Source organism: Salarias fasciatus, chromosome 18, assembly GCF_902148845.1.
Source record: "Salarias fasciatus chromosome 18, fSalaFa1.1, whole genome shotgun sequence".
Taxonomy (NCBI): domain Eukaryota; kingdom Metazoa; phylum Chordata; class Actinopteri; order Blenniiformes; family Blenniidae; genus Salarias; species Salarias fasciatus.
In genome coordinates, this window is record NC_043762.1 from 27,881,154 (window position 1) to 27,908,916 (window position 27,763).

General features: G+C 44.3%; 1 protein-coding gene across 3 annotated transcripts; it reads right to left on the reverse strand.

The window, feature by feature from the left end:
- LOC115405749 (junctophilin-1-like) lies at window positions 1-27,537 on the reverse strand. 3 transcript variants are annotated; one of them, XM_030115445.1, is made up of 7 exons: window positions 26,905-27,537; window positions 17,222-17,981; window positions 12,069-12,187; window positions 7,958-8,233; window positions 1,890-2,308; window positions 1,682-1,778; window positions 1-120 (listed from the first exon to the last, which is right to left on the reverse strand). In XM_030115445.1, the coding sequence occupies exons 1-6, from the start codon at window positions 27,281-27,283 to the stop codon at window positions 1,698-1,700; spliced, it is 2,034 nt and encodes a 677-aa protein (XP_029971305.1). In that variant the 5' UTR covers window positions 27,284-27,537; the 3' UTR covers window positions 1-120; window positions 1,682-1,697. The 3 variants fall into 3 exon arrangements, with proteins under 3 accessions (XP_029971305.1, XP_029971306.1, XP_029971307.1); XM_030115446.1 differs by lacking the exons at window positions 1-120; window positions 1,682-1,778 and having other exon boundaries at window positions 2,135-2,274; XM_030115447.1 differs by lacking the exons at window positions 1-120; window positions 1,682-1,778; window positions 1,890-2,308 and adding an exon at window positions 5,091-5,359.
- Between the last annotated feature and the right edge of the window lie 226 nt (window positions 27,538-27,763).

The window sequence follows — 27,763 nt, forward strand, 5'->3', positions numbered from 1 at the left end:
TCTGTCTGGTGCCATTTTTTTTGGTGTTTTTTTTTTGTTTTGTTTGTTTTCGTTTTGGTTTAAAGGCCCCTTCGGCTGGTGAAGAGTGAGCAGCTCAGGCGGCGAGTCTGGATGAGTCCACTGCGACACAGAACAGCGACAGTCAGTAACTGTGGACAAATCGTTATCTCACACTGCATTAGATCAGCTGATTCCAGAAAACCTTGAAATAGGTTAAATTCTACAACGTCATGATCAGACATTTCCCCCCGGTAGAGATACAGATGCTACAACAGCCTGATACCACACACACACACACACACACCAGTCAGCTGAAAGTAATGCTGATCAACATTCAGCAGGTTGTTCCTGCTCTGCAGGGTCGGAGAAAGAAAAGCAGTGAACCGGCGACCAGGTCACGGACGTCAAGGTCGACATGACGTTTCAAGTGAAAACGCATCGCCTTCTACTGACCACCAGATCCTCGATCCATCCACCGGGAGCAAACCGGGTTCAGTGCGGGAGACGTGGAATCTAACCAGCAACTTTGTAAGTGAAAGACGACCCGCTGTAACCTCTGAGCCATGGCTGCTCCACCCTGCTGCCAAGCAAACTGGGAGCTCAATCCCAATCCAGACATGGCTGACAAATGGAGGTGGGAGCGCCGAACCTCCTGGACTTAAAGGATCTGCTGCTCACATCTTAAAGCCGGACACTGCGACCCACTGCTGCCTTCAGGCAGCGCTTCTTCTTCTGGGTCAGTTAAAGGAAACAGAGAAAACTGTATCTGCTAGTTTTAGACCAAAGCCACCTCTCTGTCCAGTGTCCACACATATATATATTTTCATTTGGGAATTGCACACCACCGATTAGTGTCTGGCATTCAAGGTACAATTTTTTTTCTTTTCTTTAATGCCATTTTGTTCTATGAGGATTTGTATGGAAATGTATTCTGTGGTTTGATGTGTCTGCTTTGTCAGAGGAAGGGATATAACTACTTGATTGCAACAGATTATATTAATAATGAAACACAAAGCTGGGAGCTCGTTTGTGGCTGCAGGAACCGGTTCAGCTTTCTCATCTCACCTCTTGTCTTTAACTTCTTTATTTAAAGACAGGAGGAGAGAATAGATCAGGCTCATTCCCACCCAGACTATCTGCTGCTGAAATAGCCAGGGACACACCCCAGCTGTACTTGCTCTTGGATCATGCACTTTAGATTGTTAAAATAGACCGTAGAGAGACCTCAGCGAGACAGACCACAGTCCTGAAGAGCTTCAGTCTGGGCTCCATGGATCGTGACGGCACGGTAAGCTAGCAGAGCTTTGTAAACACAACTGTGTGTTTCAGCGTGTTTAGTGAACCTCGGAGGCTCGTCAGTGTTAAGCTGTGCTCAGATAAGTTGCTCACGAAGAGTTTCTTTGTTTGTTGTGTTTTAAGATTGTAGAGAAGGAACACGCAGTGCCGATAACGCATTCAGTTCACGTCACTTCATTCTATCTGGCTGAAGAGGGGCCAAAGGTCAAAGGTCATAGGTGAAGGTCTCGGTGTATCTGATGAGTCAAGACAAATCCTGAGCAGACCAACCCTTAGATTAGACTGAACGCGGACCCCATGGGTTCAGGTAGATTTAATACTGTCCGCAGATAAGAGCAGTGAGCATGAACTCCAGCAAACGAGAGGTTCCAGCAAGGAGTCTTACCTGAGTAAAGATTTGGTCAGGTGAGGAAATGGACGAAAATGATGGCTAGACCTACATTCAACAGCATCACAAGAGCCACCAGGATGGAATTAGGACCCTGAGGAAACACAAGAAGTTCCTGTTTTTAATTTGGTGACGACCTTCATGATGGAAGCCGTCTAGATTCCCACAGCTGCAGGCATGGAGAAAGAGCAGAACTGAAACTGACCGTCTCCTCCTCCATGACTTCAGAGGCGATTTCCAAACTCGCTTTCTTGGTTTCTGCAAGGCTCTTTGGTTTGGTAGACTCGTGTCTTTTTGGCTTGGGCGGCTCCGGGGCCTTGGCGCTCTCCGCCTGAGGAGCCGGCGAGTAGCTGGGGGCGGGCGGCGACTTGGCTGCTGGTGCCAGAATGGGTTTGGCGGGCGGCGGGAGGCGTGCCAGGCTGGACGGGTGGAAGTCGTCCTCCACGCCGATGGGGTCTTCGGGCGGCGGGAGCATCTTGTCTGCCTTGACGTAGTAGCCGTGATACTGGGAGTGGATCTGCCCGTTGCTGGGGGACTTGGTGAGGGTGGCGGCCGCTGCTGGAGGGGGCTCCGGCTGCTTCACCTCCTGTCTGAGAGAAAGCTTGGAGGCTGCCTTAGTTAATCCTGAGGAGACAGAAGCAGAAAGAAAACCTCAATGACCACAGAACCATCAGATAGGGAGGGCAACAGAAGATTTCACCCAACGATCACTCAGTAGATGAAGAAATGGAAAAAAATGATCATGATGTAAGTGGAGCCAATTATAACGAACAGCAATTATTGATATCTGGCTTCTCTTCATGAAGTCTGACCCGCTACACTATCTGTTAGTTGATGACGTTTGAGAGGCTTTATGTAAAATTTAGTGCCGCACTGCAGGAAGAAAAGGTCAAGTTAGAGGGAAACAAATGTAAAGCATCTGCTCTACAGAAATAATGATCAATAAACTTTCTCAGTTAATGAACATATACCCAGGACTCAGCAACACGCGGCTCTAAAGCTCTGTGCAGATCTAGATTATGTGTGGATAAAGATTAACAAGCCTTATTGTGTTGTCTCCTATCTGAGCTGGTCCTTAACCTGAAGACTGCTTCACTGTGGACGACTCAGAAAAGCAGTAGTAATAGCAAAACGAGCGAGAACAATTCAGAATCTCTCAAATCATCAGGTTGTTAAAAAGAAAGAGTCCAAAGCTTCAGGTGGGACAGACAGGAAGCAGCCAGAAGAGGTCCAATTCATCCATCCATCCTAATGCTGCCTCTAGGGAGAAAAACAACGAGAAGCGCAGGCAGGTGCAACATCCGCTGGAGCCTGGAGATGTTCAAGGTGGCTTATAAAGAGAAGCTGGAGAGGAAGAAGCAGCACAGCGACACCAGAGGTCTGGAGGGGAATAATAATAATAATAATGCATTGGTTTTGGAATGAGGGACACGATCATACGGAAAACATCACGTCTTGTGCCAGTCCCAAAGTCCAGGGGCCCGGCTGAGATCAGCGACTAGAGCAGCGGTCCTCACATCATGAAGAACCTGGAGCGTCAGACCCTACGCCCCCGGAGACCACAGACCATGCATCCACTCCACCCCTGCAGTTTGGGTACAGGGAACACATGGGGGTGGGTGGCGCTGTCCTCTACCCCCCACACCGGGCTGACATGAGCCGGGGAGTCAGGTGAGGATTACGTTCTTCAACTTCTCGAAGGCTTGGAGCAATGGGAGGAGAACCTTCTTTAACTAGAACTCACAGCCTGAAGAAGCCAGAGGGCCGGCTCTGTGTTGGGAAGTTGCTTGGACTCATGGGGGCCGCGGTGGAGAGGAGGGTGGACCAAGCTGACCGACATCCCGAGCAACGCCGACCACGGCCTCCACCACAGCCTGATGGTGCAGCGCAGCAGCCACAGCGGGAAGCTCACGGCGCTGCGCTCGAGGACTGAGCGCCACAGGAGGTCCTCTGTCCCCACGGCCATCAGCCTTTTAAACAGTGCAGTGGAGGATAGGGGGCGCTAAACAGGCTCTGGTGCCAGACCCAACCACTGAACCTAACCCACTACTGCTACTGTCTCTTCAAACTTGTTTTTGTTTTTCCTTAGCTCACTTTTATCCATAAACCAAGTATTCCTTTATTTATTCCTTTATTTCTTCATTCATGTTGTGTGGGTATTCTATAGTGTGAGCTATATGTATGTATATGCATGTATATGTATGCGCGTGCATGGATGTAGGTGCATAGATATGGATAGGGATAAATAGATATTTCCTTTTTGTATGTTTCTGAAAATAATTTTAATTAATGAATTTAAAAGATGCCTAATCACACACTGCTGACAGGGCAGCATATTTTGATATCCAAATTTGCAACATACATAAAGGCAGAGTTTGACTGAACTGCAATAAAGTGTGTTTTCATGCACTGTGCATTCATGCTCTGCATGTCGACACATTCAGCCAGTCAGATGGAGCCACACCGCACTGGTCTGTGTTGACCACAGTTCATGTTCTCCTCCATTATTTGAACCTCACGTCACACCTGGAGGCAACACGCCACAAGTCAGAAGCACCAGAAATGAAGCAAAGAATGAGGAAAAACACCAAAATCAATAAGCTGTTCCACTTTTCAAACGCCGCTACCAGGAACTGCAGATACACACCGAATAACAAAAGGAAATACAAAGGCGCTCAAGCCCATTTCTGGCTAAAACTGGAACCAAGAGGAGAAAGAGCACTGTTATTTGGAAGTAGAAATCAATTTTGTATATTCATCTGATATCCTGTAGGCCTAATAGATCATGATTAGAGATGTGTTGACCAGATTTCTGGTGCAATAGGCTGTTTAACGGTGTAGAGCTTCTCCTTTCCACCATCATGCCTCGAGACGACTTTTTTATTGAGTTTACTCCACATTTTCACTGTACACCACTGAAAGAACAACAAACATGTGGGGAAAATGAATGTGGTTGGTAAATTAGGCGTGAGAACATTCCTGTCCAGTATACCGTCCGTACTGAAGTCACACTCAATGATTTGTGAACCGAAAAACATCTATGAGCGACTAAATACAAGGACTGAAAAGAGGTGACACATACCAAAACCTCAGTGTTATTACTGATTAACTGTTGCTGTTAATGGATTTATGTGTGTAGTTTAACATGACTGTCATGCTTGTGGTTTCCTTGGATTGTAATCAGAGTATATCAAGTAATACCTGGTAAGCTTTTGATCTGTCTTTGATCAGTGCATTCCTGTTGCTGTCCAGCGGCTCTCTCCTCTTCACCACTGCCACAAAAAAAACTGCCTCTTGCTTCAAAAAGTGAGTTGCTGGAAAAAACAAACTGCAAACAAGCAGCTGCACTTCATGCAGTCAAACCAGAATTTATTGGTTTATTCAGGTCATGTGATCAGTGAGCGTTCATTACAGGTGCGTCTCATTTGGGTCGTGGTTTAACTGACGACAACAACAACAACAACAGAGCAAATTCCAAGAAAAGAAAAACAGCAAGGAAATTTGCTCTGGTCTGGATTGGTACTCAGGTGACCCAAATCAAGCAAAGGCACAGCTCTCCAAGCAAAGTGATGTCAAGATACTTAGCAGGGAAACACAGGAAGCCGAAACGGCTGAAACGTTCGACACTCAAGATGCTCTGGCAAGAAGACATGGAAGAGATGCAGGTTCTCTACACTGCAGAAGGGAGAGCACAAGAAGACAGAATGGAAGGATCAGGGGCACGAAGACAATCAGCAGGGAGTCAATAGTTTGAGGACTAAGTCGTTAAAACTAGCTTTTGCAGAGTTTGAGGCACTGACTCAGTATTTTCTTTATATATGTGTCTATACTGCACCCACCACTCGCTGTCAGTTAGCCATTAAACACAACCTTCCCTCACTTCACACTCCGTACCTTCCACAGCCACAACACTCATTAAGCTCCCTACACCCACCTTCTGACCGGCACACCCACAGTGTTTGTAGCTCAGTGGACTGAAGTGACAGAAGAAGCATAAAAGTGTAATCTATGGCAGTTCAGTCAGTCTCTTGCAGGTATATTGTGGATTTTGCTGTACATAGTAGCATTAATGTGAAAATCACCAGATGCAATCACCTGCCCATTGAATGATAGAAACACAGTTCTTAATTAGTTTCTCTCAACTCTGGCAAGAGGTCCAATGTAGCAATGGAGCCCCACTTTATGATGCTTCCTCCACCATGCACAGCAGGAGTGATGTTGTCAGGTTTGTATGTTGTCCTGAAACTAATACAAAACATCGTTTTTCTCCTAAAGTATGTCGGCTGTCATCAATTGACATTCAGTCCACAAAACATTTTCATAGTAGTGGAGTAAACAGAAGGCCTGTGGGATTTGCATGTTCTCCCTGTGTTGACTCCTATACATGACTGAGTCGGTCTGTCCAGCAAGAACAGATCAACGGCAGTAAAAAAGGATTGTGAGGATGATTCACAGAATTCATTCATACATTCACTGTATATTAGTGTTTTTTTTCCTCACTGCTGTTGGACCCTGATTTACTATTTACTTAACATAATCTCCTGGAGCTGGGTAGGGATAAAGTTGGGAATCACCTGTAACAGCACTCCCTGTTTGTGGTCTGTCCAATGTTCAACATGTGTGATTATTGATCAGCATGACTGACAAAACTGACAAGAAATCATATTTAACAGATTCATTTCCACCTCAACAAAACTGACTGTACAGAGAAGCAGTTCGACCGATGTTTGTCTTCAAACTACTGGATTACATTACTGACCAATTGCAGCCAGATTAACAAAGAGCACCAGACACACTATATGTAAATGACCGACTCACAACTGATACCTGACTGCTTGTCGTACATGAATCAGAGATTTTCAGGACAATATATTACTGTAGAAAAACACAACATGCTAAAAGGTTAACAGGTTTGACTTTAACACTCGAGCACAGAACGTTTCTCAGTACATCTGAGGAAGTTCCCTTGAACTGGACTGAGAGAGCGAGAGCTGTTAGCGGCTGTGCAGCACTGAAACCGTTTGTTTTAGTTCATAAAGAGCCGGTTTGCAAAGTAAGTCTTGATCCGTCTTTGCAGCTCCAGTAGCGATCCAACAGACACATCCGAAAACAAACGCCTGAGTGGAGAGAAGCTGCAGGCAGTAGCAGCTAACGGATACGGTGCATGAAAGAGAGAGTGTTGATCGGTCCGGAGGATGGAAGGTATCTGTTTAAAATACTTTGGAAGGAAAGCATGAAAAGAGGGCGAGTGTGTACACAATATGCAGTGATATCACACTCAAACTAAGCATGAAACTGTGAGCATAAACATCTCGCCTAAAATTGAAGTAAGTTCTAGAGTTATAGAACTTTATTCCTTTTCCCAGAGGAAATTTATTTTCATTTATATTTATATATTTATATATATATTATCATGATGTGGCTTTGTAAACATATCCAAATATATTTAACAATTCATTCATCTAACTAAATCATTCTTCCATCAAATCTGAATTTTTTAATGGTCTAGTTGTGTTTATAAGGTCCCATGTTAATTAGGAATGTATTTTCAGTCTAGTCCTCCCCATGAGTGTGTGCTGACAGTATAAATTACAGGCATTGTGAGGACCCGCTGGATCTGGATCTGACAGACTGTGCTGTGGACGTTCTTCACATCTCACTTGTCATAAAGTTGACGGAAACAGTTATATTTGTTAAAAAGCAGCTGCTGAGCTCGAGGACACGTACAGGACACACATGGAATACTGTTCTTCTAACAGCAACACATTCAAAGGAAAGCACGGCTCGTCTATGGAAATGTTTTATCTGATGTCCTGTCTGAAACATTTCTCACAAACGGCCATTTTGAACCTGCAAACATGGACGAAAAACGTGCTCAGACGCATTGACGTTTCCCTTTTCAGGGTTTTAAAACAGGGTTTTACAGTTGTGACATGAAAAAGCCTCTTCACACACGGAATCATGGGACGCTGCGGTAAAGAAGACAAGTCAAACCCCTTATTGCCAATATGACTCTCGTCCAAACAACTCACATAACCCGACAAACAGAGTCCTGTCACCTGTATCTCTTCCCTGATGCTCTTCCACCATCTGACAGGTACAACCGGCACCGTGCCAACACACGGCTGGTCTGCAGACTCAACCCCAGCTCTAACGCCGTCCTCATGGGACTTGAACCCAGCTGCAGTCTGCACCAGCAGCACCAGCACTCCTGAACCCAGACCTGGATCTAGTGAATCATGTGAGGCGAGATGAGGTGAGAACGGGGCCTACCTGCTGTCAAGGACTCGGCTGAAGGCGGTTTGTTTTCTTTCCCAGCAGGCTTTGCGGGAGCGACGCTGGCAGTTTTGCTGCTGAAGAAGGACTTCTTGACGGCTGCCGGTGAGGGAGAAGGGCTGGGACCCGGGCTCTGGGACGGGGACTGGGACGGCGTTGTGCCTTTCCTGTAGAAATGGGGACTTCCTGATGGCGACTTGTCCTTCTTCACCTCGACCGGAGCTTCCTTCACTTCCATGGGCTCGTTGTACTTCTGCCGTATGTAATCAGGGCCTGGGAGACATGGAAGGTCAGACAGAGTTACCCGACAGATAAAAAATAAGAGCAGGTCATACTAGCGTTTATTATACCATATAAAGGCTATCAAGGCAATGTAAATCTATTGCAGAAGATTTAAGTGTAAAAAAATTATGATTTTGTGCACTTTGTTTTTCTAAGATTTGCTTGTTGCTTATATGTCCAGTCAGAGCCGCTAGATTGTTTGGCAATGGATTAATTTCTCTCTGTTATTTCCACTTCACACTATAGAAGCATCTGAAGGCAACGGGTTAAAAGTCAGAAGCACACAACACAACAATTCATTAAAAACATTACTAATAAAACATCAAAGTCACAAAGAGACACACATGCAGTTAAAAAAGAAATAAAACGGCAGCAAGCGGTTAAAAGTGGATTAAATGGAAAAAAAGAATTCCAACGAACAGACATCAACAGCATATCCTTAAATGTTTTCTGCAAGTCGTATCACCCATGGATGGATGGATGGATAATAAATGTTGGATGGACGGACAGACGGATGGTTTGAGGGATGGTGGATGGATTGTTGGACAGATGGAATGTAAATGTTCAGTTTTTGAAGACAAAAACATAATTAAAAAAAAATTATATATATATACATATACATATATATATATATTATATGTATGTATGTATGTACAAAACAATAAGTAAAACAGTTGCTTGCTTTGCACAGAAAGTCATCAGATCATTTAAAAATGAAACCTTATAAGTGCCACACAGAAAAACAATTGGTAACTTTACTTGAAGCACCTGGTATAAAACATTATAAGTAGTTATAAACACTCATAAATGATCACAAAGCTTTATAACTCACTATACAGCATAGGGTTAGGGTTAGGGTTAGGGTTAGGTACTGGCATTGTGATCATTTATGAATGTTTATAACTATAGCTACATGTGTTATAATGGCATTATAATGCTTTATAAATGTACTTATAATGTGTTATACAGGGGGGCTTCAAATAAAGTGTTACCAAACATTTAAAGCGATACTTCAACATTTTGGCAAATTGGCCCATTTAGTGTAATTCCTCAGTCATTTGGAACAGCATACTTACTTTTTTTGTGAGGGCGAGCTGTTGTTTATTCAGAGGCGAGTCGGGGAAGGTTTTCGGGACGGACACAATGGAAGTGAATGGTATTTTTGTTCCCCTCGTCAAACTCATCAAATACACAATCAAACAACCCCAAAACACTTTGGTGGACACGTTATTATCCGCACATTCACTACGCTGTGGAACACCAACAAATAATATTGTAGCGTTACGACACTGAAGCAAATACTGGGAACTACTTTTTCTTTTGAAATCACTACGCCCAGACTCCATGTTTAGTAAGTAGTTCCGTCTTAGCAATCTTCACATAAACAACTCAATCTGGTAATTTTGCATCAATATTCCACAGCGTAGTGAATGTGTGGATTATAACGTGTCCACCAAAGTGTTTTGGGGTTGTTGGATTGTGTATTTGATGAGTTTGACGAGGGGAACCAAAAATACCATCCACTTCCATTATGTCCGTCCTGAAAACCTTCCCCGACTCACCTCTGAATAAATAACAGCTCGCCCTCACAAAAAAAGTAAGTATGCTGTTCAAAATGACTAAAGAATTGTGCTAAATGGGCCAATTTTCCAAAATGATTTAGTATTGCTTTAAATGTCTCCGGATGATAAAATTCATCAAATATAAAATGTATTAGGAAGTCCAGAATGCTTTGGGCAAACTCTGATTATGCAATTAAACAGAGATGCATTGGAAAAAAGAAAAGAATTCCAGAAAAATAACTTTTACAGTGGCCCTTTACCCAGGCTAAACTTAGAGACATAAAACTGTGTAATTCCTAAAAGTGAGAATATTGTTGTATTGATTAGGGCAGGGGTCGGCAACCTTTTTGTCATGGAGTGCCAGTTTAAAATTTTCTCATCAATGTGTGTGCCATTATCAACTAAAACGCAAGTTAGCACAAAATACAAAAAGATTTCCAACATACCTGGAAATGTATTCCTTTCAGATAAAGCAGATACAAACATATCTTTAAAGATATTTTTTCTGTTACTCCAAAAAGTGCTTTCATAAACTTTGTGTTTTGTGCTCTGCGTGCTCATGTTTCGAATTAACTGGTGCCCGTGTTAACTTGTGACCAATAGATGAATAAGACTTGAAGTCGATCTAGCGAATGTCGGTTTTCTACAGTTACAGTGAATGTATAAGTTTAAAGTCTTTTATGAGTCTTACTTTAACAGCTGCTGTTATCAGCATGTGTTTACACAGAAGTCCGCCGTCACTTGTTAAAGCAACACTAAGGAACTTTCAGTTTTCGTTGATTTTGGCGGCGCCAGTGGACAAAAGCGGTAATGTTTTGCCTGAAGAAATACTACAGTTCCCATGAGGCCTAGCGCGTGACCTCGTAAAATGCTGCTCCCAGTGGCTGTCGGACTGAACTCGCCTTCATTTGTTTCCAGTGGCTGTGTGAAGGACGGATAGCGACGAGGTCATGAATCTCATGGTGGCTAAACGATGTTCTCATCATGATGTGACGCACGCCGTAAAACAGTCAGTACATGTGGAGTTTTTTAGCGTGCAGGGTTCCTACCACCCTCCTCACAGCTGCTCAGTCCAAGTGAAAGCAATACTGACGCCCTCAGCCCGTGACAGAGGGTCATTCAACTAGTTGTAAGCTGATGTATCATCACAAAAGATATTAAAATGTTTTATTAAGGTTGAAAAGTTCCTTAGTGTCGCTTTAACACGGGAACCAGTTAATCCATAACACCGGCGGGGCGATCGCTTGTTTTTTGCTATGGAGCTCTTTAAACAACTCGCTGTAGCGCGATTTGCTTCCATTTCTTCTCTCCAGTGTTTTTTCTCTCGGGGTTTTTATTAAAAAAATGTTTTTCTGCTTGTTTTTGACAGTCCTGTTTCCCGTTTACTGCGCACGTCGTCACGTCACTACGTACAGGGGCACACATGCGGAACAAATAATCCCCCGTTTTTTTCGCTCCGCTGTCAGGCAGCTTTTATATGAGACACGGAGCGGGTTATCGATCGGTCTACACCACCTCGTACAATCGGCTCCGAAATACAATCCGCTCAGAGTGAAGCAGATCCACTCGGACGTCTACATGACACATCCGCTCTGCCTTATAAGCCATTATATGGGTGGCATGTAAACGTGCCGAGTGTTAGTGCGACGCGTGCCACCTGTGGCACGCGTGCCAAGGGTTGCCGACCCCTGGATTAGGGGCAGACACAGCTGAGCAAAACACACAACCTATCTCTTTTAAAATTATGCATGAAGCTTGTTGTCATCCCCTTTTTTAGTATTTTGCAATGTCAAATTAAATTCACGCAATTCTAAACATGCAATGCCACATATTCTTGAAAATATGAAATTGGTGACCACAAAAGCATTGAATTATTAACACTGTTACAAGGTTTATATGTTTATAAGCCCTGACTTCATTGAAACTGGACCAAAATTCAATGATTTCTGCTTCACAGACATGACAAAGTGTCAGAATCGTGTGGTTACACTATTTTAACGTCTTAGTTTTTACTTAAAAATACCAAAATGCAGGCAGACCTTGGTGCATCGTCCACCTCATTAGTAGAAGGTCATGGGATCAAGTCTGGCTCGGTATTTCTGAGTGAAGTTTGCATGCATCCAAAAACATGCAGGTTAGGTTTTGGGTTACAGTTCAGGCATTGTGGTGTGATCAATAATATAACTGAAGTCACAGCACAGAGCGATGGTCAGTACAGCTTTATCTATTTCTACTGTACAGTGGAGGAGCTGGTGTTGGAGTACCTGGCTGGTGGAAGCTGGGGGACAGCTCTCTGGCCACCGCCCGGGCAATATCTGAGTCCTGATTGGCCGACTGCGCTGCCTGGTCTGCGGCTTCTGCTTTGGCCCGGGCATGGGAAGTTCTGCGAAAAGCAAAAACACACAAAAATGCACACACACTGTAAGTAAGGCTAAATAAATATATGTAACGACATCTTTCAATGTCTGTCTAGACTTTTCTTCTTTCTTCAAACCTGATTTAGAGAGATTCAGTTCATTTGCAGCCCTTATGGAAATTATGGCACAGTATATCTCAAATTTGTTGTCATTGTGATATATGAGTGATATGCATGTAAAAAAAAAGCTGACTGGACTGAGATGAATGATGCATCATGCATTCATGCTTAGCGTGTCAACATAAGACCAACCAAACGGCCGCCCAATGAACAGACGTGAACGTCTGAGACCACGAAGCACTCGGTGAACATCATGAAGGTAGAAGAGACAGACAATCCAGGAACATCTGGGTGAATGAGAACTTGTGGCTAATTGCTAAGAGCCTGTAGACACAGTGTCTTCAAGTGAAAGCAGCAAACTTCCAACAAGAAAGTTGGCAAAGTGACCCATCATCGATCTGGAGGGAGAGATCCAAGACCTTTTACTCTCTACCTGCATCATTAAGTTTTTTAAAGCCCCTAAATATAGAGAAATAAAACTTTTCATTCATGCTGATTAGTTTCTTTCCTCCTCAGATGATAACAGAAGGTAGCACTGCAGTGCAGCATTTGGTCAAAGACACGAATGAACCCACCATGTTTATAATGCAGTACAGTCGTGGAAAAACAGTTTTCAAAGTGTGATTACTTCACGTGACATTCAGAGAGCAGAAACTACCATATTACTATATTTGAACATTAAAGCACTGAAAACACGCCGACGCCTGATGAGCAATTTCACCAGCATGAATTCAGATTAATAAAAAGAAATTCCAGACTGTATATGTCAGTCACATCCGCCTGTGTCATTTCAGATCATTTTATTGTACTCACTGGGGTAAAACCAGCACAAACACACCACGGAACGTTTCAGTTGTCACTCGGTTTTCTGTATCCTGCAGCTCTGGAGCCACACAATGCTTCTGAGGTTAATTGATGACCCTAAATTGGTGTGAAGCTGTACGTGTGTGTGTGTGTGTGTGTGTGTGTGTGTGTGTGTGTGTGTTTTGCTCTGTCCAGGGTGTGGCCTGCCTTCACCCAAAGTCACCTGGGATCACCTCCAGCACTTTGCGCAGTAGTAAAGAAGATGGAGGGATAATATATCATGTTTATGATACATTCAAACGAGCAGCAGTGTTATTCATGCATGTGTCGCTCAGTCATAAACAACAGATGACATTGGCTTATAAATCTCAAATTAAACCGAGTAATTTATCAGCGCTGACTGATCAAAACAGCGCTCCGAGGAGACGGCCATTTTTAGCTCTTGAGCGTATGTAAACACTGAGGGTGGATCCCACGCAAAGTTTTATTAATGAAAAATGTTTGAGTGGAACGCACTTATTTATAGCTCAGATACCAGAGCCAAAAGCTGTGCCATACAATACTATTCCACAGCAACCAAGACATATCCTGACTACGTTTTAGTATCCGTGTGGTGTGATGATGTGAAATCCACTGGCAGCGGGCGATTATCCTGAAGCTACAACAAAAACCACGTCTAGCAGTCAGCAGCAGGCACACCGTTCCTCCACACTGACCAGAGAACGCCAGGAAAAGTGAACCACTGAGTGACTGAATGGCCGTGTGTGTGTGTGTGTGTGTGTGTGTGTGTGTGTGTGTGTGTGTGTGTGTGTGTGTGTGTGGGCACTGGGAGACAGTATTTCTGTCAGCTGTTGAGAAGCGTCCTCCTCCCTGGCCTTATTTAGACAGGCACTACTTCTGACACACTCTCACTCACTCAGACACCCACGTCATATTTCCATACCTTTAGGTGACATTACAGTCTTAGATTCACTTCCTCCTGACTTACTCGCCCTCAGCTCTTCTTTTTACCGTAAAATTGGACGACTGCTCGTGAAATAAGTCATTTCTTCACCACATCTTGATACCAAGTTCACGTAAAGTGAGTGTGTCAACATGTTTGGGCGCAGATCGTATGTAATCCCTTCCTACAAGCACATTTGCACACTCGGGATTTGTTGCCAAGAATGTGCCCACTTCCTTCTCCTCTTTCCAGCCCACCCACCCACAATCTTGACCTCACACCACTCTCTTCTTCTCTCTGTCTTTTCAGTCTTTTCCTACGCCCTCCCCGCCGTTGTTCGCCCAGATGAGGGGAAAAATGATGCAAGCCGAAACCCTTCCACGCGTTCCTGAGCTCTGACCAGCATTCAACATCTATAGCTGCACTGCAACCTTCAAAGACTGCATCTCTCATTTCCTACACTCTGCCACCAGCTCATGCTGCTCCGGATTACTCTGTCTGAGCATGCCCATGTCTGCCGAAGCACTGGATGTGTGGGTGCGCCTTCTGTGCTCATGATTGAGCGAGAACCTCTTATTTCAATGAATGCGAGGCAGAACCTTCACCACATATTTGCCCCTATAAGCAAACAGATCCAACTGGAACTGTAAACCAGGACAGCTACAGTTAAGACGTCTCTGCCGCTGACAAAAACAGAGCCATTCATCCTTTTTTACAGCTTATTCTCAACCTTCACCCACTCCTAAACCAACGGACAGACTCATCTCAGAAGACCTAAAAACTAAACTAATCATGCTTTATTAACTCTTTTACTTTGCAGCATTACGTCTGCATCTAGGACGGGATGGGGAGGCCCATTAGGGCTCTCCAGGGAGCTGATGGGAGTCAATGGTCTTGTTCAGGGATCCGCAGTGGTGACCTGTCTGCTGTGTAATTCGATCCTGAGTCTGCTTCCCTGGTCAATAGGCCGTTGCTGCCCTTAAGCCAGTGGATGTGGCTGCCATTCGAGGCACGCTATCCATCCAATGGGAGCAGTGTGGGGTTCGCAGTCTTGCTCAAGGACACTTCGAAATGTGGAAGAACAGGCGAAGACAGGGAATTGAACCTGCAACCTTCTGATTAAGAGAAGACCACTCGACCAACCTGCTGGCCTCCTTCCAGTTGGACAAGCCCGAATAAAACCATGGGGCTTCCTAATGACATGTGAATCTCTTCAGCTGGCTGTCAATGTGCAGGACGAACAACAATGCCCAAGTCCAAGAACAACTTGGAGCAAGTTCAACCCAATGCCAAGTATCCTTGGCTCTCAACCTCAGAACCCCATTCTCCTGAAGCTCCACCCACAAGACACTTGACACAACATGACGTTACACTTGACATGGTTCTAAGCATTCTCAAGTCCACAACTCAGATGGCTCCTCAATAATGTGGAAGTGTGTGACAAGCTGGTCTGTTGTTCCACAGCCAGGACAGAATCCACAGTGTTCCACCAAAGGCTGAGTGGCACAACCTTTCTGAGGGAGGCTGAGATGTACGATAGCAATGATACCAGTAAGTGCCAGCCTTCACTGAAGATAGAGATCACCACATTGGCCCACTAGTTGAACAAAGTTCTTACGAAGGTGAGAAATGAAATACTTTAGAAAAGGGTCGTCTGCTCGCCTTTCCCAGCTCACCCTTGCAATGTTCTTGGGTGTGTTGGGTCCAACCCGTAGTCTTCCTGACATTATTGACAGCTCTGCACCCCTCTTTACCTGAGCATCAAGAACATACAGTCTCAGGCAAAGTTAAAGGAGCTCTGCTTGTGAAAAGAATTCCAATAACAACTCATCTCTCCAATCCAGGTCACGCAAATTGTGACTCCACTCTTCCCCCTCCAGGTTAGGGTTAAGGTTCCTGCCAATGCGAGCTCTGAACCTACCAAGAAAGACAATAGAGTCCATTGGTCAGGTTCTTTCTAGGCTCTCGAACACTGAATACTCTGAACTACTTTCAGGGCATCAGTACAAAGAACTGTCAGTTTTTACCACAACAATACAAAGGCCATTCCTTCCATTTACTATGAAAAATCTCCAACTGTGTTACTGCCAATCAGCTGCTTTTCAGTATTCCCTTGTCCGTCCTCTCACTCCACGCACTGCCTGAGTAGGAATGAGATAACTCACCTATTGAGGACTCTTGGTCCAGAGGCGAGATGAGTCTGACTTTTACCTTTCAACCACCCACATCAACTCTGGCTACTTTATCAAAATTTACACTATGCTCCATCATACACAAAGTGTAAGATATAATAGAAATGTCTGCTCTCGTCTCATACTATTCTACTGCTTATGCTGTGTAAATAACAACTGAGTGCGCTATTGACCAACTAAAACTAGTTCCAAGTGCTGAAATATCTTCTTATTATGAGTAGGCAGAGAAATGTGTGCAGCCTGCTTACTCACAACCCACATACTCTTTCCTGGTACCACACGAGTGTTCTGTGAAAACGTTATAAGCTGATGTTGTTTCTGCTGCTTCTCGGACTTTGTAGGAGTTTTTCCTCTGAAGTTTTTACATCCATACAGCATCTACAGGATGAGGGAATACACATGAAAACTTTACCACAGCAATATAAAGACTGATATGAAAACAGGAAAATGAGAGAGAGAGAGAGAGAGAGAGAGAGCTGTGGCTCTCTGGTCCTGCTTTTTCAAGTGAACCCATCAAACCACTGCCTGTGAAGTCTCTGGAAACAGCCGCCAGTATGCAACTTCTACAAAACGCACTGCTCTCCACCTCCGTGTAAACAAGGAAATCACAGCTTTTCTGAAGCGTGCACTACTGCACATGCAGTCAATAGCTTTTCTGCCCATGTGAGAGAACATCGACAGTAACAACGATAGGATGCCACACGATGCCAAATGGACGACCTTAAGACGAACCAAGGAGAACTTCTAGAAACGTGTCAATCACTAATTAATAGCAGTGCAACACCTTTAAACAAGGCAGTGAATTTAGTTCATCTGCTGATAAAAAAAAGCAAAGTTAGGCTTGAAGACAACCAAACACACTGAGACCCTGGGCCCAGAAGCTCAGAATTTCAAGGAACACAAATTCAGACAGAAATTCTGATTCTGATCCAGCTAACTTTGAGTGCACGGGTGAGTTTAAGCCCACTTGCTTCCAGCGACGTTCATGCAAAGACAGTTTACCTGGAGATGGCAATCTCAACTTTGGTTCTGGCAATGGCTGCTGCTCTCACTGCTCCCTCGACGGCACGATCCACTTTCTGTTTGGTCTTGGTGTTCTTCAGCGGGATCAGATGCTTCCTGATACCCCGAGCCAACACATTGTTCTTGTACTTTCCTTCTTCCTTGGTGCCGTCCGGGAAGATGGTGCAGCCGTAGCCATGGCGCTTATTGTTTAACCACTCCCCTTCGTACTTCATGCCATTTGACCGCTCTGAGACACCGAAGCCGCTACGCTTGTCGTTCTTCCACTCACCCATGTAGGACTCTGTGGTGGTAGCGTCCACGTTGTCCTCCAGAGGTAGGTAGTCATCCCCCGCGTCTCCGTCTCCAAAGCTGATGGTAGAGTTGGCGTCGCTTGAGCTGATGCGGCTCATGGTGGTGTCGCTGCGCGCCGAGCTGCGCTTGCTAGAAATGGACGAGCGCGAGTCTGACTTGCGAAGTCGCTGAAGGCTACCGAAGATGGAGCCGCGGCGGAAGAGACCCTTCTTCTTCTCTGAGCCCTCTCCGTCGGCGTGGAAGTTGAGCACGAAGCCGCCGCGAGTGCCGGCGGGACTGTCGGACAGGCTGTCGCGCAGCACCGTGCCGTTGCTCTGCTCGCTGCGGAGGGAGGCCAGCGAGGTGCGGAGCGGCGAGCGGATGACGGACGCCATGCCGTACGGGACGCTTTGACGAACGCCGTAGCCATGGCGCATCCCTCCGGTCCACTGGCCCTGATAGGTACCTGCAACAAAACAGGACCACAAGGAATTAGCAACTTGTAGCTAGAAAAAGAAAAAAAAAACCAAAATAAACAACAGAAAACCATCCTGTAGGCAATACAACAATATTTAATGTCCTTGGCTGAATTCCTTAGAGTAGATGGAATAGTGAGAACATTTATCTCTTTTAGTTCTAAACTACTCCAATCAAGAGCAAGCAGAGGAACATGGAAGTTTAGATTTATGCAATAAACACTGAAAAATGCATCAAGACTGCTGAATCAGCAAGTCACAAGAGTAAAGTCCACTGAACTTCACTCACATTAGTACAAATTCATCCCACAGGTTGCATTATACAGTTCACTTTTACCAACCCTAACAGACAGACACACTGAAAATGTCATTAATCTTCAATAACTAACCCTAACCCCAATAACATGACTGGGTAAAATAAAAAAAACATCCATCCATTTAACCAAAATAGAGCATAAAATCAATACTATTAATCATGTTCTTTGAGCATTACACAGATGTCTGAAATATTGATAAACACTGATAAAGAATAATGCCATTAAAACATTCCTCTCTGTAACTAATGACTTTAAAAATCAGTAGTGGTTGGTCCTCAGGCAGCACTACAATAAAATAAACACGGCTGCATAATATCAACATGTGCTGTGAGGACAGCTCAGTCACAGACGGTTAAAACTTAACCCAGAATGAATCTATAAATAAACCACATGAATCTGAGCTCGGCGCAGATGGAAAAATGTCACTTGATGGATGATCAGATGAAACGAGACCTGACGCTTTTAATCTCAGACTACTGTCTTTAAAATGAGTTAAAACCAGCCTGGTCAGCTTATCCCGTTCTCAAAATAACATACTGTGTTGTTGTGAATATAAGTGAATGTTTATTCATAAGAACCTTTACCCTCCCTTTTTCAGATAAGGTTTCTCAGATCACACCTTGAAATTAAAATACTAAAAACATATAGAATCAAAAGCTGTCATTGACATTTATAGAAACTGATACTGGGACATTTGTTTAGGCCGCCATCGCCGTTATTCCATCTACATGTGCAGAAGAAGCGTTTACTGCAGGCATGAGCCACAAGCGCAGCAGCAGCATTTCAGAAAAGGCTCGTTTTCCTCCGTTTACATGGAGACGGAGTTGGAATGCTTTCAAAAAGTTGCATTTTCTGTGGTTCCAAGAACCGTTTCAGTGTAAACAGACACCAAAACACAACTAAAGTTTTCTGTTTTCACCTGCAAACATCCCTTAAATGGGGCGCTCAACTATTCAGATGTTTTATAGAATGATTTAGTGAAATGTGTACCTAGAATATGTACAGAATAAATAAAATCATAAAGGTTCATTTAAATGGCAGGAAAATCTCATTTCTGGAACATGTGAAAATATGTGAACAATCTTTCAATGGTTAGTTGAACACATTTTTTTTTATATACATTACTTCACTTGTATTCGAAAAGCACTTGATCCATTACAGTATTTGTGCAATTTTTTCTGGATTATTTCGAACCTTCCCTCTCATGTTAATTACAACTACAAAACATCACTTTTGTGAAACACGTATATACATTTTGTGAAGGATTAATCCATAGAATAACCTATTCTGAGAGCTTTTTTTTATTAGGACACCCATTAAAACTTACATCGAATGAAGAGTTTGAACTACTTACTAACATGAAGCAAGTCTTTAATAACAGAAAAGGTCAAAGCCAGTTGCTGAGTGAACGACCTACTCTGTATTCTGTGCTTTTCTGATGTCCGAGGGTCTCAGACCTAAATCTAAACTAAAATAAGAACACCTGTATGTTTTCATCTGCCTGTGCTCGGATCTGATTTCCACAGTTTCAACATACGACAGTTGTGACTGTAAAACAAGCGTCAGGCGCGGCAGCAGCGCGCGTCATTCTGTGATAAAAGAGTTAGCTCGGTGGCCTGGTTAGGAGGGCTCAGGCTCTGGCCCTGATGGCTTCGGCCGGAGAATGTGAGAATGTGCTATTTTAAAAGATTGAAGTAACTTGAGACACTGGGAAGTCTGCAGGACGGCCATACATAACTCCAAGTGGTTACCTTACTATGTGGAATAAGCCCCCCGCTCTGAACGGCACTGAGGACGCCACACCGCCGGCTTTTGGGTTTAATTCACATCTTAAACTTGGACTGGTGGTAGCTTGAGGGGTTTTTAGCTGAAATATTCAGTAGTTAAAGTCCAATGCTCATTAAATGAACATTTATTTGATGTAAGAGTGAAAAAAACAACATTTCTCTTTCCTTTTTTCCCAAAGCTGACTGTTTATACTTAACTAGTGATTACAATTTCTGAGGTATGATCATCCTAACATCCTGAGTCTTGTGGACGTGATATAAAATACATACTAAGGTGGTTAATTATCCTGTTGAAGAAAGGCAAAACCTGAACATTTGCTTATTTCTGTTTCACATTTTATGCAAAAATGCAGCCTAAAATTCAAAAGAAACATCCAGATATAATTTATGATAATCAAAAACTGAGAGATTCATATACTAAATGCAGTGTAAAATCTAAAAATACAATGTTTTAATCAAACGTTAAATAATACTAACACATTCGGAATGAGAAGAAATGAGTCAGAGCAAAGAGCTCAGTTTGAAGGGAGGTGTTGATTCATTTTAACAATAATGAGACAGTGTGCTGTGCAGAAGCAGTCTGATCCATCTGCACCGTTTTCTAAGACCTGTTCTTTCTGTGTCCAACAAAGAGGCATTTAAGGACAAGCTCTCTGTAATCTGTACTTATATTCAAATAGAGAAAAATGATGCCTAAAGAAAATTTAATCAACTCACAATTTGCTCTTTCAGTCGGTCAGGCCTGTTTACATGACAGTTCAAGTGATCGTGTATCAATTATGTTTTTGTTTCAATAAAGTTTTGCGTTTATACGAAAATGTTTTGGAAAACAATTCCTGTTTGCACAGAAACAGCAGAAATGCTGAAAATGTTGTAGTTTTCCTGTTGGGCCACTAGTGGGTGCTGTTCATATGGACCAGTATGGACTCTCGATTCTAAAACTACCAAGTCCAGGAGAGTCTGGACCGGGAGTCAGGAGGCGAAATCAGACGAGTAACGACAAAGTTCACATTTAATTTATCGTCCTTTTGAAGAACTTGAACAAGTTGACATTTGCGAAGAAAAACAAGTGCAATTTCCACATTATGACATTTTTAAAAATGGCTCCAGGTCCAAAATATAGTGAAATGCCACAAAATGAATTGTTCTGACAGTTTTAAAACGAAGATAAAACACCCTATTTAATTAAAAACAGAGTTTTAGTAGAATATGAATGTATTCAGGCAGATTAAACACTACACTTAAAAACTGCTGACATTTCGTCTTTCTATCAACTTTAACTGTCTCTTTTCTTTTAGCTTTTCCTTTGGGCTGTTGTTTAGAGCGATGGGGATAACAAATTCAGCTGTTACAGCCGTTTAACCCTTTCAGCGTCACCTCTGTGCTGTTAGTTTCTCTTAAAACGGGAAAGCAGTTTAGGTGAAAAAGAACTGCAGGGGGAGCAAAATGAAAAATGTCGTGTTTGGCGCATATTTTATTTGGTGAAAACGAAACAAAGACAGCTCTTTTAAGCTCCTGTAAGCTCCTGAAGCTGGATGGACAGACTTCCACCACATCAAGCTTCTGGGCAGAGCTAAAGATGGAAAGAGTAGGAGACACAGGGCCTTTGGCTTGGAAAAGGAAATGGTTTCATATAACCAGTAGAAACTAAAAGTAGCTCCGGCGAGCAAAAGGATCCGGTGAAACGTTACAAAATACACCTCTTTACTTCACTTATTGTATAATTCTTTAAAAACAGCGTGTAAATTATCTGTGAAGTCAGTAGAAGTTGAAGATTTCTCTGATCTGAAAACTGCCGGAGAGCAGACTTCATGTAACCGGATGTGTGAATCAACTTTATCTGCACTTTGTGATCAAAATGTTAGTGTGATAAACTTCTCAATACTGGTTTAAAAAAAATACCTGCATGAATATCTACATCTGTCATAAGCATTTTGACAATAAGCTGCAGAAAATAACTTTATATTCTGCTAAAAGCTGCACACTATACGAGATTTGTCTTTTTTTGCAGACCAAATTTCTGCTCTGCATGTCAGCATATTCAGAGAACCAGCCGAGCCCGTGTTGATAAGTGATTGTGTTTCACCTCATTACTTCAACACTACGTCATTCATGCTGGAAACAGGCTGGAAGACAGCAGCAGGAAAAGATGCTGAAGCAGCAGTTCTGGAGGAAAATGCACAAGCAGAGCAGCACTCACTGAAATGAGAATATCACCGACGGAGGGAAGCCGTCAGAGCAACAGCAGATAAATGCTCACTTCAAATTTGAAAGTGAAACGTCTGCTTTAAAATCTGAGAGCAGAAACATCAACATCTCATCCTCTGCGGGACGAGGGCCGTTTGTTCAGTGATCAGAGTTTAAATCCAGCAGGTAAAATCAAAACATCCAGCCCAGCTTAAGGTTAACAGCAGCACGTCACAGCGTCCAAGCCTGGCAGCGTGGAAACATTCAGAAGAAAGCACTGAGTCTCAGAGGAAGAACAATTTCCCATACGGTATCAATAAAGTCTGTTCATCTACCTATCTGTGAAATTATCATAAATCTATGAAGTCTTTGAAAGGCCTCAGTCTCAGCAGTGAAGATGGAACCTGTCAGAAATATGGCGGAACATATTCACGACAGCTGGTGGGAAAATCCAGAACGCTAATGTTCTTGTATTCTACTGATCCAAAAACTCTTTCTCTGTGACCCGGCCAAGGATTTTCAGGTTTACAGCGGGGCTTCAAAAGCTTTCAAATAATTTTTCATTGACCTTTTTGTTTTCCGTCTTCTGACTTTTTCAGTATAAAGTATATTGACAGTATTGATATTATAATAATGATAACATAATGATATATTGTGCAGCATCAGGCGACTGTCGTTTCGAGACGACTTCGGCCTTTGTTGCGTCTTGAGTGTCTGCTTACATGGCAGAGACACTGAAAATGCAACTTTTTGAAAACGCTTCAACTCCGTCTCAGTGTAGACGGAGGAAAACAGCATGTTTACGAGGGCGTACCCAAAAGTCCCCGGAATTTGGTTGTAAATTTTTATTTATTAAATTTCAAAATAAAACATCACCGCCGCCTTCAAAATAATCTCCATCCGCATTAATGCAGCGCTCCAGCCGTGTCTCCCACTTCACCAATGCGTCGTCAGACCCGTGCGTAATTGTGGCATTCAGGGCCGGCTGCGCTTTTTCTGTCACCTCCTCCACATCTGCAAACCGCTGTCCCTTCAGCTCTTTCTTCAACTTGGGGAACAAGAAAAAGTCACTCGAGGCTACATCTGGCGAATCAGGCGAATGGGAGAGGAGATTCATCTCATTCTTCTCCAGAAACTGCGTGAGGCGCAGCGCCGTGTCCGCTGGCGCTCTGTGGTGGTGGATCAACCGGCTCCACTCCGCCACTACGCTCTGCTTCCTCCTCACATCCTCAAGGAGCGTCTGAGGACTTCCATGTAGTAGTCCTGATTTACAGTCTGACCTGGAGGAACAGACTCGCTGTGGACGAGACCCTGGACAGCCAAGAAGCAGCTCAGCATTGTTTTCACAGCTGAGCGGACCTGACGCGCCGACATCTGGCCCTTCTCAAACCTAAAGCTAACCCTTAGAGACGCTAACGTAGCTCCGATTGGTTGAAGTACGCTGTCAGTCAAAGTCCACAGGGGGAGAGGCGGGAATTTAAGTGAAACAGAGCGTTTTCTCTTCCGGGTTTCAGAATTAACCTCCGAAAATCCTTTATTTAACACAAAATGACTTTTCCTTAGCGCCAAAAATAAACTATTACCATGTTAATGCCAATAATAGGGTTTGGACGAGCTAACAAAGCATGATACAGGTCCTTTAATGTTTGTGCGCTGCTCTGGCTTCCCAGTCAATGTCGCCATTTTGGAAAAACTGCAGACCGCAGCGGCACTCTGTTACTATAAACAGCGCCTGACAGACGTCAGTGTAACCCTGGGATCTCAGACTTTTTTCACAGATACCTGCAGCACATCTGACGGCCAGAAGTTGAAACTCATTATTATTAGTGTTTTATGACCAAATTCCGGTTTCTTTTGGGTACCCCCTCGTAAATGCTGCTGCTGGTGCATCCCCACCACGGCCACAGTAAACAGATTTTCTGCACATGAGTGAGGAGGTGAACAATAAAAACAACGTTTGCCTCCAGTGTCATGACTCCCAGTCCAGATTCTCCTGGAACTCTGTCCTTTTAGCGTATTGTTCTGTTCCCAAGCTCTCAATAACATCTGAAGAAATCCCTATCAATGTCAATGTTCTTTAAAGAAAAAAAAAATCCTCTTGAAAACATCAGTTAAAACTAAAAATCATTTTCATTTCTATTGTCCCTATGTGGGAGCCTCACATACACACACTGTACACACACTTTGACAGTGAGGAAGAGTCCACGCCTACGTGGGTATTTTAAAAACAGAGATCTTCCTCTACTGCTTAAAAAAGGAAAAGAGAAAACTATATATAAGCTCAATAATCACAGCAGTACACGTGTGACGCTGCCCACTCAGTGATGGTGCACAGCACACAAGTTTTCACTCTTTTCTTCAACAAACACTTCGTTGTCAGACTGTTTACTCCAACAACACATCTGAATGGTTTATTGGTGTGACATATATATCGATATATGGTGTTACATATATCATACATATATGTTTATATATATATATATATATATATATATATATATATATATATATATATATATATATATATATATATATATATATATATATATATAAAATGTATTGATGCTTTTGGTAAATCTAAACAGTGCTCTTTTGTTTCGTTGCAGCTTCAACTCAGGTCACTTGTAGTCAGGAAAATTGTGAATCTTCTACAAGCTTCAGGACGATACCAGAGCATCACAGCAGTAGTTTACAGTATAACCTCATTTATTCAGCTCCTGCAAAGACGAGATCTTTATTCACATCAGACAACTTTGTATTTCAGCAGTAAAATAATGTTTAGTCTACAAAACTTTGCAACATTATGCTCAAAGATACAGCGGATGCATCCTGATTCAACCTATCTCAACAGCACACTGAAATAAAAACGTGATCGTGGCCTTCAGTGGCGCTTGATGCCAGTCCTCAATAACAGGATCTGGTCTCTTTGAACCACGTGACAAACCCCCAGCTGAATGAGGACCACACGGACCTGGAGAACAAACCCAGCTACCGCTCTGGATGTGCGAACAGCCACTGCACCTGCCTGCATCGTGCATGAATCAGTGCTGGCCCGAACCGGTCTCTGCCCTCAGACACGTTTCTGGGTGGAAATGACCGTGTTGTCTGCGCTGACGGCGGATCCTCTATTTTTATTTGGAGGGGTTCAGCTCTGCGACAGCTGCAGCTCCCTCCCCTCCCGCTGCTGAGCGGCGCTACATGTGTGTACAGTCTCACACTGACCGCTTCCAGCGCACTGCACAGCTCCGCAGTGTGAACACAGGTGTGCATCCTCAGTAAATACAGGTGTTCAGGTTCAAAACACAGTTATTATCTCCTAATCTGCTGAGGCTCGGGAGCATTCTGTCAGAACCTCCAGCAGGTGTAGCCGAGACATCAGCAGACATCCGTTTCCTGACCGAGGCCTGCATCCTGCAGCTCTGGAGATGCTTTTCAAGTGAAAACAGGAAGCTTTAGTTGTGTTTTCCCTTTACACGACACCAGTGCTCCATTACCGAAAACACAACTTTTTGAAGACAGCTCCCAAGATGGAACACGAAAATGCTCTGACTCTGTGGAAACAGAAGAAAACGCAGCTTTCCTGGAACGCTGCTCCTGTGCTGCGCGTCACGGCCAAAGCAAATGGTTCTCCTGCACATGGGCGAGTAGATGGACAGTAACAGTGGATACACTCACACACACACAACGACACAGCACTGCGATCTGAACTGCACACAAAATTTAACCAAAACCTAGGTTTAGTATTATCATAGGGCCCTTACTACAGTTTCACTCAACATAGCATTGGTGTGCGTGTGTGTGTGTGTGTGTGTGTGTGTGTGTGTGTGTGTGTGTGTGTGTGTGTGTGTGTGTGTGTGTGTGTGTGTGTGTGTCTACAACAAAGTTCCTCACATGTTCAGGCTGAGAGACATTGTTCAGCTTGGAGGCAGACCCACCAACAACTATTTTACAGTAAAAAACAACAAGAGCAGAAGGTTCATTTTTTTTATCTAGACCGTCCATCATCACAGACATCAGCTCCCTGCAACCCTGGACAGTAAGATGACGGTCGCTTTAAGCACATTTGTTGAAATTATTAAAAACAAAATGTCAAAGCATGTGAAATCCAAGCTTTCTGAATGCAGCTATTTGCATTTAGACAAACCATCAGGATCCCTCTCTGGAAAACACATCTGAATTATGAATTCCGAGGGGAAAAGTCAGCATTTTAAAACATCTGTCAGAATTCAGGGAGTGAAAAAAAGTGAAAATCCCAAGTTTCAGGTCAGATGTGTGTTTAGAAAAACCACAGAAGAGGTCACAATTCTGAGCATTAATCACATGTAAATCTTGAGATTAAAGTCCAGATTCTGACTTCATTCTTGAAAATGCTGCTAAAACAGTTTTCTGCAGATTCACAGAGAAAGTCAGCATTCATTCCTGAAAGTTGTTTTAAATCACTTAAAAAAAATAATAATAGTAAAAAATAGCTTTGAAAACATCAACACATGAAATGCATGCTTGTTGCATGGAAATAAACCCCTCTGGTTATGGACTGTGTGTGTGTGTGTGTGTGTGTGTGTGTGTGTGTGTGTGTGTGTGTGTGTGTGTGTGTGTGTGCGCGCGCGCGCGCGCGTCCTCACCTCCGTCCCCGTACGTCTCCACGCCGTAGCCGTCCTGCAGCCCGTTGCTCCAGGTGCCCTCGTACCGGGCCGGGGTGTTCAGGCTCTGGCGGACCCCGTACCGGCCCTTGTAGCCGTGGCTCCACTCCCCCCGGTAGATCCAGCGGCCCTTGTTCTCCACGCCCAGCCCGTGCCGCTTGCCCTGCGCCCAGTAGCCCTGATACAGGTTCCCGCTGGGCCAGGTGTAGACCCCCACCACCTCGAAGCCGTTGGCCCAGGAGCCGGAGTACTCGCCCTGGCCCTTGGGCCCGGTGCACACGCCGTGGCCGTGGGCTTTGCCCTCCTCCCAGCCCCCGCAGTACGTGCCCCCATCGTCGAAGTCGAACCGGCCGCCCGTCATTCAGAACCGGCGGGTGGAGGGGGGAAGCGGCGCTCGGTGGTTGGAGGAGTTCGGCGCTCAGAAGCGGGGCGGCGGCGGCGGCGGCGGCGGCGGGCACCGGGACGGAGCGGCTCTGGGCGGAGGTGTGAGGGAGCGGCGAGCGACGGCGGCTGGGCTCATCGGCGGCGCGGCGCGGGAGGCGGGAAGGCGGGACGAGGGAGGCTGAAGGGCGGCCGCCACGGCTGCCAGAGTCGCTCCACTGCTGAGCGGAGTGAAGCCCGGAGAGGCTCTGCCAGCCCGCGGCCCCCCGCCCGCCTCCGCCCCGCGGCCCCCCCGCGGCGGGCCGCCTGCTGCCCCTCTGGAGGGGAGGGAGGGGGCACAGACCCTCTGGGATTAAAGACAACAACCTGCGAGAGGCTGGTTCATTAATCCCGCAAATCACAGACCGGAGTCAGAAATCTGGAGGGGAAGTTGAAATTCTAGATTGTGACTTTAATCCCA